At 35.3% G+C, this 20,019-nt stretch overlaps 5 protein-coding genes across 7 annotated transcripts; 3 read left to right on the top strand and 2 right to left on the bottom strand.

The window, feature by feature from the left end:
- Positions 1–122: 122 nt before the first annotated feature.
- LOC147285834 (putative 2-oxoglutarate-dependent dioxygenase AOP1) lies at positions 123–4,514 on the bottom strand. The gene is made up of 3 exons (XM_086244756.1): positions 2,005–4,514; positions 1,595–1,919; positions 123–588 (listed from the first exon to the last, which is right to left on the bottom strand). Exons 1-3 carry the CDS (start codon positions 2,376–2,378, stop codon positions 349–351), a joined length of 939 nt encoding a protein of 312 aa, XP_086100882.1. The 5' UTR covers positions 2,379–4,514; the 3' UTR covers positions 123–348.
- Positions 4,515–9,249: 4,735 nt separating this feature from the next.
- On the bottom strand, positions 9,250–10,617 carry LOC147285835 (putative 2-oxoglutarate-dependent dioxygenase AOP1). Its single transcript, XM_086245138.1, has 3 exons — positions 10,179–10,617; positions 9,761–10,085; positions 9,250–9,647 (listed from the first exon to the last, which is right to left on the bottom strand). Exons 1-3 carry the CDS (start codon positions 10,532–10,534, stop codon positions 9,411–9,413), a joined length of 918 nt encoding a protein of 305 aa, XP_086101264.1. The 5' UTR covers positions 10,535–10,617; the 3' UTR covers positions 9,250–9,410.
- A 281-nt stretch (positions 10,618–10,898) lies between these two features.
- Positions 10,899–14,480, top strand: LOC147285836 (large ribosomal subunit protein uL18y-like). Its single transcript, XM_086243371.1, has 9 exons — positions 10,899–11,027; positions 11,540–11,609; positions 11,699–11,790; positions 11,995–12,121; positions 12,214–12,293; positions 12,389–12,505; positions 13,194–13,328; positions 13,427–13,596; positions 14,089–14,480. The coding sequence occupies exons 1-9, from the start codon at positions 11,025–11,027 to the stop codon at positions 14,192–14,194; spliced, it is 900 nt and encodes a 299-aa protein (XP_086099497.1). The 5' UTR covers positions 10,899–11,024; the 3' UTR covers positions 14,195–14,480.
- A 495-nt stretch (positions 14,481–14,975) lies between these two features.
- LOC147285837 (uncharacterized) lies at positions 14,976–15,749 on the top strand. Its single transcript, XM_086245305.1, has 2 exons — positions 14,976–15,240; positions 15,380–15,749. Exons 1-2 carry the CDS (start codon positions 15,074–15,076, stop codon positions 15,612–15,614), a joined length of 402 nt encoding a protein of 133 aa, XP_086101431.1. The 5' UTR covers positions 14,976–15,073; the 3' UTR covers positions 15,615–15,749.
- A 382-nt stretch (positions 15,750–16,131) lies between these two features.
- Positions 16,132–20,019, top strand: LOC147285838 (Haloacid dehalogenase-like hydrolase (HAD) superfamily protein). 3 transcript variants are annotated; one of them, XM_086245302.1, is made up of 7 exons: positions 16,132–16,441; positions 16,526–16,595; positions 16,723–16,882; positions 17,643–17,721; positions 18,570–18,786; positions 18,976–19,040; positions 19,548–20,019. In XM_086245302.1, exons 1-7 carry the CDS (start codon positions 16,349–16,351, stop codon positions 19,800–19,802), a joined length of 939 nt encoding a protein of 312 aa, XP_086101428.1. In that variant the 5' UTR covers positions 16,132–16,348; the 3' UTR covers positions 19,803–20,019. The 3 variants fall into 3 exon arrangements, with proteins under 3 accessions (XP_086101428.1, XP_086101429.1, XP_086101427.1); XM_086245303.1 differs by having other exon boundaries at positions 16,526–16,580; positions 17,640–17,721; XM_086245301.1 differs by having other exon boundaries at positions 16,134–16,441; positions 17,640–17,721.

The raw sequence follows: 20,019 nt of genomic DNA on the forward strand, positions 1-20,019 counted from the left end.
TCTTTCATAATCATAGGAATGATAGGATGGATCAAATAATTTTGGATTGATTTTAATTTGAGAAAAAAAGTAATATATATATATATATATTAAAGAGAATTGTCATGCACGAGAACTTCTTTTATATGAATAGTTATACTTTTTATTCGACAGTAAAGTAATACAAGCAGCTAGCAATAAAGCTTGCACACCATGCGTGCATTTAGCACAAAATCAACACTAGAAACACGAAATTAAACCCGTTTGTTTGAGAAAATATTACATGTTACTAGCAAGTCCTTGATAGATCGATCCCAAGGAAATTATTGATGATGACATAGAACAAAGATCGATGATGGATGGTCTGGATCAAATAGTAATACCACAGTGGTCTTGGACAGTATATGCGGTTCCATTGCTGATAACCGCAGCAAAATATTCAGCTTGATCTATGGGTTTGTAGCGCACTGGGTGCTCCTTGTTAATAAACTCTTCCGGTGCCTGACACTTGCCATCCTTGAGCACAAACAGAGCCAGCATGAATCTCATCTTATCTTTGCTTATCGTCACTCTGTGTCTGCAGGCTGGTATTTTGTCGTTGCTCCAAACCTACATTAAAAATTTATTCATTAAATATTGCCAATGTCACTACGTCAGTATGCACTGGGCCACTGAAAAGAATTAATAATTAACGACAATTACATAAGGATACTGCATGCATGATGCATCTAGAAGATTTTCAAATCTTTATTGGGAAATAGATTTTCAAATCTTTATTAACGACAAATGACAATTAAATAAGGAGAGTAGGAGACCAACCCCATACATTATCTGATTTTATTATTGGGAAATAGATAAACAAATAGAGTGAATAATTGAAAACGATCTGCCAATTGATGGTGACCCACTACACGTACTATATATGTCAGTACTTTGATTGTGGTGTTTAATTGTTCTGTACGTTTACTGTCATTTGCAATCAGGGTATGGTACCATTAATTGTGTATAGAATTTAAATTTACTTCAAATTTTAATTTAATATTTAATATTTTATTTTTTTAATTTATTATAATATCATACTTTCGTTAGTATAATTATTGTATAATTATTAAAAAATCTATTAAATGTTGATATTGCACTTACATGACATTCTCATAATGTTGATTAAGTGTTACGTAGTCTGACAACATAACACATCATGTCAAATGACATTAAAAATAATTTAAAATCTAAAAATTTAAAAATAATTATATGACATGATGTGTCATGTTTTTAAATTTTTAATTATTGTTATGTCACATAACATGAAATGACCTGTTATCAGACCACGTAAAATTTAGTCATTGTTATAAGAGTATCATGTAAGTGTCACATCAACTTTTAACAGATCTCTTAATAATCATACTTACGGAAGTATAATATTGTAACAAATTGAAAAAATGAGATATGACATTGCAAGATTTTAAACATAAAATACTAAATTGAAATTTGAAGCAAACTTGAAATAATGAACTGAAATTAACCCTAGAATTTAATATTCTAGATAATTAATTAATTCAACTTCATAAGAAAGACGATTTTATTCCCATTCATAAAAATAGTGACTGTCAATTACCTGCAAAACATCGCCTGACATGAAAATAAGGGATGAAGGTGGAGGTTCACATAACACCCAGTCTCCATTCTTGGTTTGCACCTCCAAGCCATTGACATCATTGACCTGATGGAGCACGGTGGTGAAGTTCTTGTCTGTGTGGCTCAGAAGACCCACATCGGTTTCAATGTCCTCAGATCTCTTGTACTTCACGAAAGACAGGTAGTGAGTGTTGCTGTTAATGTGGGTGTCATGGTATTTCTCTACGCCATAGTTTTCGAATATCATTCTCGTCACAATTCCATCAAGCTCCATCATTTGCGTTGCATACTCGTTCGAGCTTCGACTAATCAAACAAACACAAATCAAATTATAAATATTAGACTGTCAATCTGAACCACACATATGTAAATATATAAGATTTGACTTACGAGAACTTTTCATTGCCATTGGGCCAGAAGAGGTCAGTGAACTTCTGGCACTCATCAGCGTTTCTGGCATTGTCAATGCCTATGCTTTCATGGATCTCAGTGGCACTATAATAACCACCCAAAGTCCTCTTGCCCTTGTTTTTCATTTTGACTTCTAGAGGGAAGTCCATCAACTCCTTGAAAGGCTCCAACATGTTGCTTCGAAGGTCTTGAGGAACTTTGTTGCCAAGTTGTGCAATGAAGCAACCCGTCTCTTCAAGTGCATGGATGACATCTTGGCGAATTTGGAGCCAAGAACTCGATCCAGGCTTCAAGTCCTCCTCCTTGGAGAAGTCAATGATCGGAATCTTGTTTTCAGAAGTTTGCTTACACATGGTGGTGTTTGTGAATTAATAATGAGATTTTCTTTTCTTCAATCTGATTAATTCACAAGCTAAGGGAGCTAGAATATTTGAGGATATATGTAGCTCAAGAGAAGCAAGGGTGAGATGTATGTGCCCATGCTGTTGGTGATCATGCTATATATAGAGGTGTAGCTAGCCATCAATTCATTATTTAATTAATATAAAAAGCTTGGACACACACAATAATTGTGGAGTGGCAGCAGATCTCCTCGATCGCCATATTTTAGTAGGTGATAAGCTGATTCTGTAATGAAAGTGACAGAAATTTCACATGCCTAGCTACCTCTCTTGTTGTCTCATATATTCATTCACCATCTATATATATTATCAATAGTGCAACCAACAACAATAAATTGATGATTCATTTTTTCGGTCTGTGATAACGACAATGATGATAGTTAATAATGTTCAATTGAAATTTTGGGTCATTCTTATATTTCTTTTAATTTGTTTTTAGTGATCTGCTTGAGCTATATACAATATTATAATATCTGATACATATAACCAAAAAAAAAAAATAATCACATAATCAAGATGTAGTCAATACTCAATAACCCCTTTCCATATCGATCGATTACTTTATGAAAAAAAAAAACAAATTATTCCAATAATGCATGCAAACTCGTGAATCACAAGATTACACTAGTCGACACATTTGTTACTTTACCTTTCTCATCTCGATCATTAAAAAAATTTTAATATGCAAACTCGTGAAAAATGATATTCATATATTTTATATATACAAGATATTTATAATATATCCGAGAAGATCCAAAGTGTAAACGACTTTTACTCATAAGTCATAACCAACTGCACTTCTGATCTCCTCGATCCTCTCTCCTTTTCAATTTTTCGATCGGTTTTGAATTGTTGATCTCATTAATATCCATGTGTTGTTATTTCACCTCAAGTGCAAGGTTGTCAAGTTTTAGTATGAAAATGGAAGTAAGGGGTTGTCGTACCCAAGAGATTGGATTGAGATTTCAACCACAAGCTAGATTGATTTTAGGGTTATAAAACTAACAAACAACCTACTATGTACTATGTAAAGTCAAGACTAAACATAATGGTATGTGCAAATGTGTAGTGTTGAGTTGTTGTTTGGTTGATAGATGATACATAACACTAGAATATTTGAAACTAACAAATGGAAATACAAGCAAATTCAAATACAAATTAAATTCAATGATGATGAAGGATTTGAGGTTATTAGGGGTTCACCGTTCACACTAACCCTTCCATGTAACAAACAATGCAATTAGTGATTATGCCAAATTAGATAGATTAGATTCCCTCCTAACCCCCGATCAAGGTAAATTAGGGCACATCGTCTTTCATGTTATCAACTATCCCAACCAAGGTGATAGGTAACTACCTAAGATTAATGTCATAGCAAACCCTAGGTGCATAAAGTTCTAAGGATGAGGAATCCAAGCAATTAAAACAATTCAACCAAGGTGCTTTTAAATTACTATGCTCTTATGCAATAAGCTTTAGAAACTAAAGGTTACCAATCTCCAATTTCTACATGACAACATTTCTTATATGCACAATTGGTAAATTCACACATATAAGTCATTATCTTTAAACTAGCATAAGAACATATATATCCAAAAATGCATTTATATCACAAATCACAAATCACAAAGTCATTACATGGTTAGGCTAGAGCTACATCCTTAGCCCCGAATCAAGAAACTACTCACTAGCCATAGAAGTCACAAAAAACATCACAAATTGAAACATAAATAGAAACAAAAAGGAAAAGAGAAAACTCTAGATGTTGAAGCCAAGCTCCCAAGGGATGTCACTCCTCCAAGGATGCCCAAAATAGCTTCTTGTCTCAAGTGCCTCCAAGCTCTTCTTGCAATAATGGTGGTGAATATGGTAGATGAGTGTTGTGATGATGTTTGGCTTTTTGGACAGGAAGAGTTGATGGAAGGAAGATGGAGAAAAGAAATGATGAAGAAAGATGAGAAAAAGCTAGGGTCTTGAAAGATGGAAGATGAGATGTGTGTTTTCTAGATGAGATGATGGAATGAATGATGAAATGAGTGAAATTAGAGAGGATAGATGGGGGAGCTCGAAAATGAGAGTATGTTTTATGGTTTGGGTGAGTTGTTATGTCTAGAATATGTGGCTGGGATTAAAAGGAAATGAAGGGATAAAGTTTGGTTAATTCAAAAATGAGAATATTTCATCTTATCCCTCAATAAATGATCCTTAAAGGATGTTGAGATAGGTAGATGTTCTCTTTTCCTCATTTAGAGCCTTCACATTGTGGTTTTTAAATTTTGCTTAGAATGGGCAAACAAAGGGGAAGGAAAGAGAGCATGTGATAGGCAATTACCCAAAATGGAAAGATGTCTTGGGACCACTTTATCCTTTTGCTGACAGGATTTTCTGTGCTGTCTTTGGAGAGCAATTTGGAGGCTTAACCAACTCATAAATTTACTTTTTATATATCAATAGAAAGCCTTGTATGTCTTCTTTCCAACCATATATTATATGCTTCAATCCAAGCTCGAACCAAAACGTTATGCCCCACACAATGCAGCTGACTCAGTTATCCTCGGGTGCAGTTTTGGGCTGACTTTGAAATCCAAAATGAACACCTTAGAAGTCTTCAAATGTCACAAAATTTAACCTGGAATAACTTCAAGGTATTAGCTTCTATCTCCAATTGGATTCATGTTAAAATCTATTAAGGAAAATAAATGGTAAAATTTCTCATTTTATTACTCGGAATCTAAAAATACAAAACTAAATGAAATTTAAAGCTTTTAATTAAATGAACTCACAAAACTAAATATAAAAAGATGTGAATTTATGAACATATCACCATGCACCAAACCCACGAAAAATTAATTTGTATAAGCGTAACACAGCATGAAGGTCCATTCAAAGTTTCAAACATATATTAGGCCCAAGTACCCTTTTTTTTTTTTTTTTTTTTTCTAACTATGTTGACGCTTAGATTGTAGACTTGTAGTCAAGAGTACCGAACTCTATACCAGAAGTCCTGCAACAGCAAAAAAACATAAGGCCCATTCTAATTTAGTATCACTGTCTCCATACTGGTCCATGAGGCCATTCTTTTTGGGTTAATGGATGAAGCCCATATTAATTAAAACATAAGTGAAACCAGCCCATCAATATAGGATACTCATTTCTACATTAATCTCGACTTACTATTCTTTGTTCCATCCAAATTGACAATTAATTGTTCCGGAACGATTGGGTTGGCTCAATTCTCTTATCTATACAATTGACAATTGACAATATTGCATATATGGTCTCCGGAACAATTGAATGTTTGGGCATGACAATTGGGTTGGCTCAATTCTCTTATCTATACAACACTACACCATTTGTTGCTTAAATCCACTATTGGTTTATGTTATCTATTGATGCATCAGCAACTAAAAATTAGTTTGAAGGATCAATAGCCACCCTGCAATCACTCTTAGGCAGTAGGTTGCAGAGAAAAGGGTGGCAAAGTGGCTATCCAAACTAATTTTTTGGGATGGTGGAATTGGGAGACAAAAACTGTCTTAACACTACTGATAGTTTATTTCTTTACCAATGTTGCAGGTAGTTGCAAATAAAGACTCACCATTGTTGCATATAGTTGATGTATTGGTGAATCTAACAAATACTAGCCATGGATTTTAGGACCTTAAGTATAATAGTGGATAAAAGCAATTCTCCCACCAATGTTCAAATATTACAGTAGCATTTAGTTACAAAAGCAATTTTGCATTCCATTAAATCTTGCAGTACTCACTGCATGATTATTGAGCTGCTATAATTATCCATCCTTTAACTTTTCCTGTCTTGCATCTAATACATCTTAAACACTAGTGCTACACTTAATGATAAAATGGAAATTCAGTAGCAGAACATGGCAGAAAGCATCACATAAACTTCATTAAATTTCATTGATTACATCAACCATCCATCTAACAACTGATTTAGAAATACAAATGAAGATACCAACCTGCCATCTACATTACATCAACCATCATCAACCATCGCCAACATACCCACAATACAAAAGAGAGTTTCTCAACCAACTTCACAATACGAAATCTATACTATACTATACAAAAGAGAGTTTCTGAACCACTATTGCATAGAAGTTAATTCCACAACCATACTATAATCGGAAAATTGACTTGCACTAAACCCTAAAATAGATTTGTACAATTTGCAACTAACTAAAAAATATTACAAAAACAATCATACCAAATCAAAAATCGATTTAGAGAGTAGAGACCTGCAAATGAAAAAAAAAAATTATAATGAAAACATATAAGTTTAATGAGAACAAAGAAAAATTATAATGAAAACAGAGGAGAGGAGTAAACCCCGATGAAGATCGCCGAAATCCGCCTCTTAGATCGCCAGAAACAATGGAGGAGGGTTTGGGCTGTTAGGGTTTTGAACCACCACGTACGGCGGCTGAACGGGCTGGGTGTTTACAACCATACTATAATCGAAAAATTGACTTGCACTAAACCCTAAAATAGATTTGTACAATTTGCAAATAACTAAAAAATATTACAAAAACAACCATACCAAATCAGAAATCGATTTAGAGAGTAGAGACCTGCAAATGAAAAAAAAAATTATAATGAAAACATATAAGTTTAATGAGAACAAAGAAAAATTATAAGGAAAAAAAAATTATAATGAAAATAGAGGAGATGAGTAAACCCCGATGAAGATCGCCGAAATCCGCCTCCTAGATCGCCAGAAACAACGGAGGAGGGTCGGGGCTGTTAGGGTTTTGAACCACCATGTACAGCGGCTGAACGGGCTGGGTGTTTACACCATTGAACTCAGCTCACCCAGGGGAAGATTTCGAGACCAACTCGACTGCAAGAGGTCACCGAAATTAGTGACCCATCGGAGAAGAAGGCCAGTTTAGGTTCGGTTTAAATCCATGTTTTCATTGGGTTGTTGGGCAATCAAAAGACAGGAATAGAAAGAAGAGGAAGAGACAAGTTTATTGGGGTCTATGTCGCCGGCGTTGGTTGCCGGACGATGAAGAGATGGCCAGAGAGAACTCACGGCAGATTAAAGAGATGATAGAGAGAAGGGGGTGTGCGGCTGCTGAGGAGGAAAATGAGAAAAAAAAATGCTGAAGTTAGGTTTTATAGTAAAACTCTAGCTGACGAATTTACAAAATTGCCCTTTAACTTAAAATACCCGAAACTTGATGGTTGTAGCTCCGTTTCACGTCTTCTTCGTGTCTACGTGCACGTACTCCCGAGCCGTATCCAACTAGATCAAAAATTGTTTAAAATCTAAACATTTAATTTTGTCAAAATAAAACCTAAAACCAATTTATAAAAGCATTTCTTTTTAAAACAAACAATTTTATAAATTCATAGAAAAATAATTTTAATGAAATATTTAATAGGAAAAAATTGCAAATTTTTCTATAATAAGTATTTAGAGTTTTTTTTAATGGGAATGGGCTAGTGGTAGAGGTGTGATTTGGATCGGAAAATCCGAATCCGACTGATTCCAATTCGAAAATTTCTAATTTTGGAACACTTGATTCAAATCTGAAAATGCCGAAATCCAAAAATTCAGAAAAAAATTGGATTGGAATTGGAATGTTTCTATAAATTCTGATCCGAAATTTTCCTAAGGCATTCTGATTCATTATTTCATAAATTATGCCAAATTTATTTTGTATTTATATTAAATATTTTATCATTTTTTTAGTTTTCTACTATATAATTTTTTATTTGTTTCAAACATGCACATACATATATATTAAAAAGAGATGACTAATTATAAATATATGTATATTATAAATATATGTATATCATAATAATATAAATTCTAACAAAGACACTCACATTTTTGTACTTGTAATTACTTTTTTTGTAATCAGGGGCAATTAATTTCATTATTATCCGAAAGTTCCAAAAATGTAATCTTCTGAAAAAATCTAAAAAATTAAAGAAAGTTGAAAATTTCGAATTGGAATGAGATGTTGAAATTCCAATTTTTTGGATTTGGAATACCCTATTTTCGTTCTCTCATTTTCGAAACACACCCCTAGCTAGTGGGAATGGGCTAAGGTTATGTTTAGTGACAATGGTCTAATAGTGTTATATTTATTGGAAATGGGTGAGGGACATGTAATCCACTTTTAACAAATAGTGGAGACTTGTAACTATTACTTCTATAGTTTGAGTCTTAAGTGGGAAATAATAATTTATCAAACTTTATTAATCTCACCCTTTGTCTCTTTTGGTTGGATTTGGAGTGGGAAAGGAATAATTATCCCACTAATTTTTTTATTTGTTTCAATGTTTATCATGCCACTTATTAGTCAACTATTGTACAAATTAGTGGGACCTAAAGCAACCATCTTCTCCACCATAATTTTTAAAACAAACCAAAATATTAATTGGTGACTCCAAAAATGTCAATTGTCACTAATTTCAATCTAGTTTCAATTCAAGGTGGCTTTAAGCCATATTTGTTGTAGTGCAATTAGATACAGATTGAGTTCCTTTATTTACAAACCTTGTGCTACAAATTTTAGTGGTTTAAGCTTCTGGTTTTAAGCATTGTGCTTCTTTTGGTTAATTAATGCATGGTTAAAACATTTATTTTCTTACCAAACACGAAAGAACATCTTTACCACAGTCATGGTGTACATGGAAAAGTCAATTAAAGGCTTCGCATACCACAAAATGCAAAAGTGATGAAGAAAATCCATAGCTTGACAATTTAGTACACCCTAAGCATAAAAGAACCCAAAGGTGCAGTCTACACATACCACTGGGGAAGGAACACATTAGAACAAAAGGGCTATAGAAAAGAGTTGATAAACATTATTACTTAATATTACAAAGTTACAAACCAATCACAGAAATTAATCTTGGCGTTTATTTAGTTACTTCAATAGAAGGCAGGCAGGCCACAGATGACAGATTGAAGATCAATTCACACATACACATAAATAATAGGGATTCAAAGACCACAGAAGTTTTTAACACAAACCCTGCTGGTTGGTTGAGCGAGTTGTGACGCTAGATATTGCAGATGATTCAAAGGCTTATATCGTAAAGGGTGTTCATCATCGATTAACTTCTCTGGCACAGTTATAATTCCATTGTGGAATGTAGAGAACACAACCGAGTATCTCACATCATTCTCGCTCATCATCACTCGATGCAGACAAGGTTGTATTCTGTCGTTGCTCCACACCTACAAATTAATATGCACTTCATTTTAATTAATTAAAACACCCAACAACAAGTCAACCACAAAAAATGTATATCGATCTGTTTGTGACTATGAGTCTGTGACTAGTGACCCACCTGGAAACCATCGCCTGTCATGAATATAAAGGAATTGGGGGAGGCCTCAAAACCAAGCCATTGGTCACCATTCTTTGTTTTGACCTCCAAACCATTCACATGATTCTGATGAATTATGGTGGTGAGGTTCAAGTCCGTATGCTCTGGAAGTGCCCTGTGGGTTTTTTCCTTCTGAGCTTCGTTATATTTGTGGAGTCTAAGAACATATTCAGTTGATTCAATATGAGACTCACAGTATTTCTCCACCCCATAGTACTCAAATATCATTCTTGTCACAGTCTGATCTATCCCCGCCACCAGTTTTGCATACGAATCTGCAGTTTTGCTAACAAAACCAACAACAAATTCAGATCAAAACTATGTATGTACCCAGTTGATAGTTTAGCAAAAAATAGACAAAATTATATATAGTACGTACCAGAAGTGATCATTTCCATTGGGCCAAAAGAGTTTGGTGAAGTTACGAGTTGCTTGAGGGTTTGTAGCATCATCAATCCCCAAGCCTTGATGAACATCATTAGGGGAGTGGTAGCCACGGAAAGGCTTGTCATAAGTGTTTTTCAGTTTGATTTCTTTGGGGAAATCAAACAAGTCGTCTAAGGTGGCAAAGATTGTGTTGTGAAGGTCCAGAGCATCTTCATCCGAAAGTGTTGCTACAAAACACCCGTACTCTTCGAGTGCATGGCAGACTTGTGTGCAGGCTTCAACCCAACAACTTGATCCTGGCTTTAAATCCTCGTTCGAGAAATCTACAACCGGAATCTTAGCACCCATCCTTTTCCTTTTTCTCTCTCTCCTCTGTTTCTCTGTGTAAATAAGATGACAATTGAGGGATGTGTGGCTTTCAATTCATACACATTCAAAATTTTAACAAGTTCAGCCCCCACATTTGACTCCATTTAACCGTAACATTTTTAAGTCAAATAAATACAGTCGGTCTATTCTCGAACCCATATATAGTTTTGTAGCCAAATTGGGCCACGACCTACGGGCTGGGCCTGCCGTCCAACTTACAAGGCTCAATTGAACAAAATGAATAAAATGCCCCTACAAATTTCCCATAAAGACCACAAAACCCCATTACTCGAGATATCAATCCCAGCCGTCGATCAGACCGCAAAACCCTGCTAAACCACACATCAATCCCAGCCGTTGATCCTTGAATCAACTGGGTAGCTCTCTATATATAAAACTCACCCTCTGTATTTGAAAACCCTAGTCTCTCTCACTCCCTCACTTCTTCTTGGACAGCCGATCTTCCGCAATGGTGAGTTTCCTCACTCGCGCTCTGTTTCATTCATTTGAAGTTTTATGCGTATTTGTTCGTTTCGCATTGTTTATAATAACAATGATCATTTTATGCTTGGCTACTCCAAAAATTGTTAAACAACGTACCTTTTCTGAGTGGATTGTCTTAGGTCATTGGAGTTTCTCATTTCTCTTACGGTGTGTTTAATCTTTGATTTTTTTTTTTCGTTGCATGGCACAAAACTTTTGTTATGTGTTTCAGTTTTCAATTTATACGTAATTTTTTTACAATTAAATTTATATGGAATTTAGGATTTTTATGATGGGCATCCTTTTAGCTTGTTACTGTTAGTAGATGGGTTTTGTTTTGCCTCGCTAAAATATTTCTGTATGCATTGTAGAATCATTTGCTTACAACACTGTGATTTGTGGTGGGTTTTGTATTTCTGCTGCATAACTTGAATTAATGATGCGTTTATTCATAATTTTAAAAGGAGTGCTTAATCAGTTTGCTCTAAATTATCATTTCAGGCCTTTGCCAAGGACCAAAAGTCTAGGGCCTACTTCAAGCGCTATCAGGTCAAGTATAGGAGAAGGAGAGGTATTCTCTTTTGTTTCTTGGTGATTTTGTTCCCTTTTCAGCCATCATATGTTTTTCATGCTAATTTTGTTTTCTAATACTGTCCACAGATGGGAAGACTGACTACCGGGCCAGAATTAGACTCATCAATCAAGACAAGAACAAGTATAACACACCCAAGTACCGGTTTGTTGTGAGATTTGTATCCTTCAATTTTTCCTTTTATTGATAGTGCTTTTTAATCTATATTTAGCTTTTAAAAATAATGTTAAAGGCTTAGTTATAAAACCTGCGTTTTTTGGGTACCAAGTTAAAATCTGAAGGGATCATTGTTTTAATTTTTTTTGGTTGGTGAACTTGATATGCCTTACATTGTCTAGGAGTTTGACCTTAATCTAGTTGTTAGACCAACAAGGATATTGTTGCCCAAATTATATCCGCCAGCATTGCTGGAGATTTGGTTCTAGAATCAGCCTATTCCCATGAGCTGAAAAACTATGGGCTTTATGTTGGTCCCACAAACTACGCAGCAGGTATTTCCATTATTATCTTTAATTTGCTTTGTCCATCTCCCTCTTTGCATGGGTTCATTTCTTGGGGGTAATAACAGTATATTTATGGTCAGCTTACTGCACTGGCCTCCTCTTGGCTCGTCGTGTCTTGAAGAAGCTTGAAATGGATGATGAATATCAGGGAAATGTTGAGGTAATGTGACCTTTATCTCAATTGCTTATCCGAAGGGCAACCCCTTTTTGCCGTATCTAGTTGCAGTGTTTTTAAAAAAGTATATGATATTGCAGGCTACTGGTGAGGATTTCTCTGTGGAGCCTGCTGAGACCAGAAGGCCATTCCGTGCTCTTCTTGATGTTGGCTTGATTAGGACAACTACTGGAAATCGTGTATTTGCTGCCTTGAAGGTAAGGGAGCATGTTGTTGTTGATTTTTTGGCTGTATAGTCCTGTCATTTACTTTTATTTTTATGTTATTTATCTTCTGTGGTGATTGGTGAGTGTCTTAGTATTTATGATTTTAGTTTTTTTTATGGCTTTGCATTTTTTTCAGTCATTTTGTATGATGGTGTCAATTTTTTAATATTTTTTCAACTTTATGATGCAGAAGGTTTGCATAGTACAAGCATTCAATTTGTGCCCTTTTGTTTAAGCCTTTTTATTTCAAGTATGCTGATGAACAATTCTTTAGTATCAGTCGCTTGTGATTTGTCATTCTGTTGTCTGGATTTTTCTTACAATTGTTTTTGTGTTCCTCTTTTCCGGAACTATGTTGGCATCATGGGTATATGTCTGGACTCCTTTTGGTTTTTGTCCTGGTAAAAGTTAGGGAAGCAGACTTGATTTTGAGCTTTGCTATGGATATACTTGAAAGAATTCTTTTTTTTTTTTTTTTTAATCTGGGAGGGGTGGGATCCCAACCGTTGTGGATTTCATTGTAATTTATATTTTAGTTGCATTTTTCATTCCTCTGAATGATGAATCATTTTTTCATATTGCTTCCCCCTATATATATGACATGTTCTTGCTGACTATGAAATTGACTTTTTTATCTGCTGGGATGTTGAAAGGATTTAATATTTTTTATTAATGACAGGGTGCTTTGGATGGTGGGTTGGATATTCCGCACAGTGAGAAGAGGTTTGCCGGTTTCTCCAAGGACAGCAAGCAGCTTGATGCTGAGGTCCACCGCAAGTATATCTATGGTGGCCATGTTGCTGCATATATGAGGGTAAGAATTGAGAGTTAATGTCATGCATGCCTCCTTTACTTGACTTGTCAAACTATATTGATCTTGTTCTCTCAAAACCTGAATTATTTGTCTTCTAGACTTTGATGGAGGATGAGCCAGAAAAATATCAGACTCACTTCAGTGAATATATTAAGAAGGGAATTGAAGCAGATAACATGGAGGAGATGTACAAGAAGGTTCATCAAGCCATCCGTGCCGATCCTTCACATAAGAAGTCGGAAAAGCAGCCACCCAAGGAGCACAAGAGGTAAAAATTCTATTGATTGTCATTTCACAGTTGTTAATATATCTATATGTGCGTCCTAGGTTCAATGTGTGTATGCTCCGGCATCTGATGTTTGTAACTTAAAATTTAAGAGTCTTAAAGGAATGATTATTGAAAAATTGTTGTTACTCTGGGTGAAATGGATTGTGTCAATTATTAGCTCACAATACATTAAAGCATAGCATTTCATCAATATTCTAAACAATCATAGCATTACATGTCACCATTACATAATTTACACGATAAATATTACCAATACAACTCATTTTAGTGTTAGAGGTGATTTTCTTCTGATTTAACATTTATGGTTTTATTGATCTTTTATCCCTTTTTGGGCTTTTGAATCATTTGTGTTTCAAACTCATTTTTTGCCTTAGTTGACAGTTTTCAAGTTCATCTAAAATTACTTTTCTGGATGGCGATTTATCTGTGTTCTGTAATGCTATTTGTTTATTTATTTTTTTTCTTGAACAGGTTTAACCTCAAGAAGCTTACATATGAGGAAAGGAAGAACAAGTTGATTGAGAGATTGAATGCCTTTAACTCAGCTGCTCAAGCTGACGATGATGATGATGAGTGAAAGAGGCATTCAGAGAGAGATGATTTCTAGTTTGTTTTTCCCCTAGGACACCTTTTTAATTCTTCGCGATAAGACAGATTTGTCTTTGCGTTTTTGAAGTTTGGATAATTCTATTGTTTGGAGATGCGAGCTAGAAATGTGACTAAAGTTTTGACGGTGTTTTTTTAAGTTTTTTCCTTTTGGCTCAAGTACTTGTAGTATTCTCCCCCCAACCCATGTTTACTTCACTTGTTAAATTTGCCATATTCTATTGAGGGTTGGAAATCTTATGGACGTCTGTTTATTATTTTTGGTATGGTACTTTTCGAAGGCATTATGGTTAGTCTTCCCTTAATAATTGTGATTAACTTCCAAAATTGATACCGTTCTGTGTTTTTCTAATTAATTAAATTGGTATCTCTATATTAGTGTTAGGTTATGTGTTGAGTAAGTATACCTGGAATGGGTTTGGTGTATCATGCCCCCTATTTTAGGGCTACAATGCTTGGACAATATTCAAATATAGCATCAATATTTGGGAGGAGTGGAATATGCTGTTGTCTCAATTTATGAGTTTGTAAATTGTAGATGTGAAGAGTCAATGATGCACAATTTAAGTAACAACTGGTTCCTGTTTTTACTTGCAAACGACTGAGGAAAAGGTAATGTTGATGAAAGAAGAATATCAAAATATGAAAGGCAGTAAATCAGGCATCCAGAGGGGGTCCACAATTAAGCAAACCTTATCTACTTGCAACCAATAGACTTATATTCTCAGTTTCATCTAAGCTCCACAGTCCAAACCATACACATAAAAAGATTTTCTCCACATCTCCACAATTGACTTGAGAAGAAGATCTCTTCTAATTTTGATTTCCAACCCAAGTGAGATAGGGAGCTATGGCCCATTCACTAGCTTCACCACCTGCTACTGCAACAACACCAATCTCAACCACAACTAAGAAGAACATGACCCATTTTCCATCTGTGGGTTTCCAGAAAGTCAGGGCTTGCCATCGAGTTTCGGATAATGTCCATGCCCTGAATAATAAACTTGTTCACCGCAGGTTAGTGTATGATTCTCCATTCAATCCATTCATGTATATGATTATGGACAACTCTGTGTGACACGCAATATCACTCATTACAATAATGATATCAGATATGTAACAAGGTACTGTATTGTGGGGTTGATTGATGGTGCAGGACTGTGAGCTTGGGTTTGGCTGGTGCAGTACTCAGCAGCTTCAATGTCAATGACCCAAGTGCCAATGCAGCAGCCAAAAGGCCTCCACCGCCTCCGCCAAAAGAGAAAAATGACCCCAATGTGAGTGGTGTACTAGCGAAAGTACTAGCCAGCAAAAAGAGGAAGGAAGCCATGAAAGAATCTTTGGCCAAGCTAAGAGAAAAAGGGAAGCCCATCCAAGAACCATCTCAATAGTTTCTTGAATGAAGAGGAAATTGTGTATTCTAGTGACCATGTATTTGACAGAATTTCATTCATTTGCACAAGCTTATGTGTTAGTACCAAAACACAGTAATGTTGGTATTTAATCAGGGTTTTTTATTTAGCGTATTGGATCATCTTAAATATGGGCCAACACATTTGCTTATTCCAGAATCCAGATCAAAACATTTTGCACTTTTAGAATGAAAATTGGATGGTTGAGAATGCAAGCAAATTCATTACTTCATAATGCTTTGGTTTTCAAGAGAATGAAAACGGGCTTCCAAACAGATTGATCCTGAGTGAATGGTCAGAATAATGAAAAAATACACACTTCAGTAACAGTAAGCAAGCTTGATGCATTAAAAAAAATAATAATAATAAACTAGCAGTTGAGTCTGAATAGTTTCTTCTTCTTCTTTTTTGGGTCAAAAGTCTGAATAGTTTCATAAGCAGAAAACAGACTCGAACAAAAATAAAACACTATTATATGAGTTTGGGAACCACACATCTACGCACAGAGTTTTCCTTCTGTTTTTTTTTGCCACGAACAGAGTTTTCCTTCTCGGGGCCTGTTTTAACTTTTAAGTAGTGAGAGAAAAATGCACTCTTTATCATTATTTAAACATTTGGGCCTGATTGGCTATTGTCAAAAAATACTGTTCCCTAAAACAAAATAGAGGAAAAGAAATATCAACCAGACGAACAACAAGAAGACGAAGAAGAAGATGATGCCCAGTTGCTCTGTTCCATCCAAAGAGGTTCAGTTCTTCCAGAGCTTAAATGGGCTTCAACAACTCGCCGAAACTCACCGTTTCAAGGTTCCCATCACTACTCAATTTCGCTTTCATAGGGACATTTAAACTTGACATTACATAGAAATGTGTTTGGTAATCTGTGTGCAGGCCTGGTTCTTAGATCAGTTTGGAGTCCTCCATGATGGGAAGCAACCTTATCCGGGTGCAATTTCAACATGTATGTTTTCATCTGTTAGTTTTGGCATTTGGGTAAGCTTTTGATTTTGTTGATACCATAAGTCGTTCTAGTTTCAATTTACAAATGTGGTGGTGCTTATTTGTTTAATCTTCTTCTTGTTTAATAGTGAAAAAGCTAGCAAATACTGGAGCAAAGATGGTTATTATAAGTAATTCCTCAAGACGCTCGTCTACAACCATGGAGAAATTGACAAGCCTTGGGTTTGATCCTTCTCTCTTTGTAGGAGCCATCACTAGCGGAGAAATAACACATCAGAGCTTGCAAAGGTTGACCACCATGTTTTAAAAAAATAAAAAATAAAAAAAAGATTAAAACCATTGAGGTTAGAATATGTTCGATGTTTGTTTCTCATAGATCATGGACAAGCCAGACCAATTTACTGTCTGCCTTTAATGCGTGTCAAGCTGTTTGAGGACTGACATCTAGGTTTTCCTAAAAGATTGTACCAATAGGGCTGGTTTGCATTCATATCACCATAAACTGTATAATTTCTGCAATAGTTTGAACTTCATATCGTCCACTGTGTAAATATTTTTCCAAATTTCTTATATGTAAAAGAGTCCACCTTTCATAATTGAAAAGTTATGAAACTGATGTCTTTAAAATTGTGTTAAAAACTCCAGAACATTTGGCTATTCTAAGTTTGTTCTGCTGCTATTTTTCATGTCATAATATTTATACTGTCTGCAGATATAAATTGTCGAACCATGATCATGAAAATTGTCATTATAAAAATATTTATTATATTATTATATATCTTTAGTTAAAATGTTATTTAGTATCACTGTCATCATTTATTTATTTATATGCCACCTCTTTATGCTTTTCCATTCATTCATTTATTATTCAATCTTCTTGGCCAAAAAAAAAAAATCTTCTTGTGTAGCCTATCTCTATTATAGCAATATACTCCGCATCTGTGTACAGAGAAGTGAAAGGCTATGTGTTTCGACTACACTTTCAATCTTGTTGTTGTATCTACTAGGGTTGTTGTAACTTCTCCTGTATGTTGTTATGTAAAAGAAGAGATGATGCTTGGTTTGCAGCACTGGGAAAATCTTGCATTCATATGACTTGGAGTGCTCGTGGTGCCATATCTCTTGAGGTACACCAATTGTTGATTTTGAAAAGCATTTTTCTCCCTCCCTCCAGTGAAGCCCACCTCTTGAAGGAGTCTCAGGGACTCTCTTTGTCCCCCTCCCTCCTCCTCCTTCATTAATATCTCTTCAACTGTTGAGGCATTGTTACTTTACTATTCAGAAAGGAAGGGGAAGCCCATCATTTCAGGTCATTGGATTTTAAGAAAGAAATCCTTCAGGGACCCATACGATTTGACAAAGATTGAGGCTTGAAATAATTTTTCCCATGAAACTAACTGTGTGTTTGGCAATTTAAGTTTTGAGAGGAGAGAAGAGAAGAGATGAGCAGTTGCTGATTTCTCTTGTATGGATGTACAAGAAAAAATGAGAGAAAAATCTTTGATTGACAATATTTCTGGAATACCTTGAAAGCAAACAAAACAGGAAACTCATTTTCTCTTTCCCAATCTCTCAACTTTTTGAGAGAAATCAAAAGTGGGTTGGGAGATAATATAGAGGTCCATAGTTCTTTTCTCTTCTCTCCCTGCTTCTCTCCATTACTTCTCTTCACTAAATTATGTCTAGATTCCTTTTAGGGAAAAATCTGGCTGTAGAAGCCTAGTTAAAAGAATGCTCTCTCCTGTATATATTCAAAAAAAAATTCTGTAATATAAGAAAATTTGACAATCACCCATATGATTCTGTTGTGACTTATTTTCTTATGTTAGTCGATCCATTTTAATCATACCAACTTCTTAAGCTTGGGATTAATCAAGCAACAAGAAAGCCTAGGAAGTGGGGAAGTATATACTAATATAATTATTCATGAATGTTCATTTTCAACTTTGAAACTGGCTTCATCAATCTCTTGCAGGGCCTTGGATTACAAGTTGTGGAAAATGTTCAAGATGCTGAATTTATTTTGGCCCATGGGACTGAAGCCTTGGGGCATCCTTCTGGTGATGCACTCCCCATGAAACTTGAGGAACTTGAGAGCATATTGGAACAATGTGCCGCTAAACACATCCCTATGGTGGTTGCCAATCCAGATTTTGTGACTGTTGAGGCTAGAGCTTTGCGTGTAATGCCTGGTAAAACTATCTATTGTGGGCTTAATATATTTAGAATGGCATGGATGAGTTAATATGTTGGGCTTAATACATAATATACCATGATCTTGAATATTGTTTGATTACATATCATATAACTTTCTATATTTGGAAGCTTTTAAATATTGCTTGATTGCATATGCCTCATATAAATAAGTTTTCTCCTATTAGGGACTCTGGCTGCCAAATATGAAGAGCTTGGGGGTGAAGTAAAATGGATGGGCAAGCCTGATAAGGTGATCTAGTCACATTGTTCTGGTTACCGTTGTTAACATCATTATATATTAATTTTTACTTTACTGCATATTGCTTTTGCGCTAGAGCTAGATTCTAGACTCATGTTATTGCTCTAGGTTGCATCCAAGTACACAAATGTGCTCAATATACTGAGCTCACAATCTAACCCTCGCATGAGTTTTCTACATATATGGTGCCCCGTAACTTAAATTTTTGATCCACCACTGCTTGCAGATTGCAATGCACAGTTCCTCATGCATATTATATCTTCCCAAGCTTGTAGCATGTTTTATTATTTTTACTCAAAAAGCCTTCCCAAAGGATTAAGCTAAAATAAACTAACAAATCTGTGCTAAACTTCACTTGTTTGGTTAGTTATGCCAAATGTTAGTGGAAAGATGATTGTTGCAGAAATGCTCACTTTATATTCGCATTGTGCTTATTTCTGTTAAAGTCTACATTCTCTTTGCTTGCCCTTTTGATCAATTTACACCATTTTTAAACAGATCATCTACAAATCAGCTATGGCCTTGGCTGGTTTAGACCCTGATGATTGTATTGCAGTGGGTGATTCTCTTCACCACGACATTAAGGGTGCAAATGCAGCAGCAGTCCAATCAGTTTTAATCACAGGTGGGATCCATGCAACTGAACTTGGAATCAGTAGTTTTGCAGGCGTTGCAGATTTATCTTCTGTGCAAGCTCTTGCTTCCAAATATGATGCTTACCCCTCATACGTGTTACCTGCATTTATATGGTAGAATCTCATTCTCACATCACATGATATTGTTGACTCATCTATTTATGAAGTAGGACTATACAGTCCCTTGACTTGTGAGGTTGAGAGTGGTTATTGGTTAATTAAACGGAGAACTTTTGTTTGAAATTTCGTCGATGTTATGAAATTCAAGTTTGCTTGGTGAGCAACTGCTGGAATAATGACTTTTAAATTGGAGCATATCTCTTTATGTATCAATG

The sequence above is a fragment of the Dryas octopetala genome, chromosome 5 (assembly GCF_963921425.1).
Source record: "Dryas octopetala chromosome 5, drDryOcto1.1, whole genome shotgun sequence".
NCBI lineage: Eukaryota > Viridiplantae > Streptophyta > Magnoliopsida > Rosales > Rosaceae > Dryas > Dryas octopetala.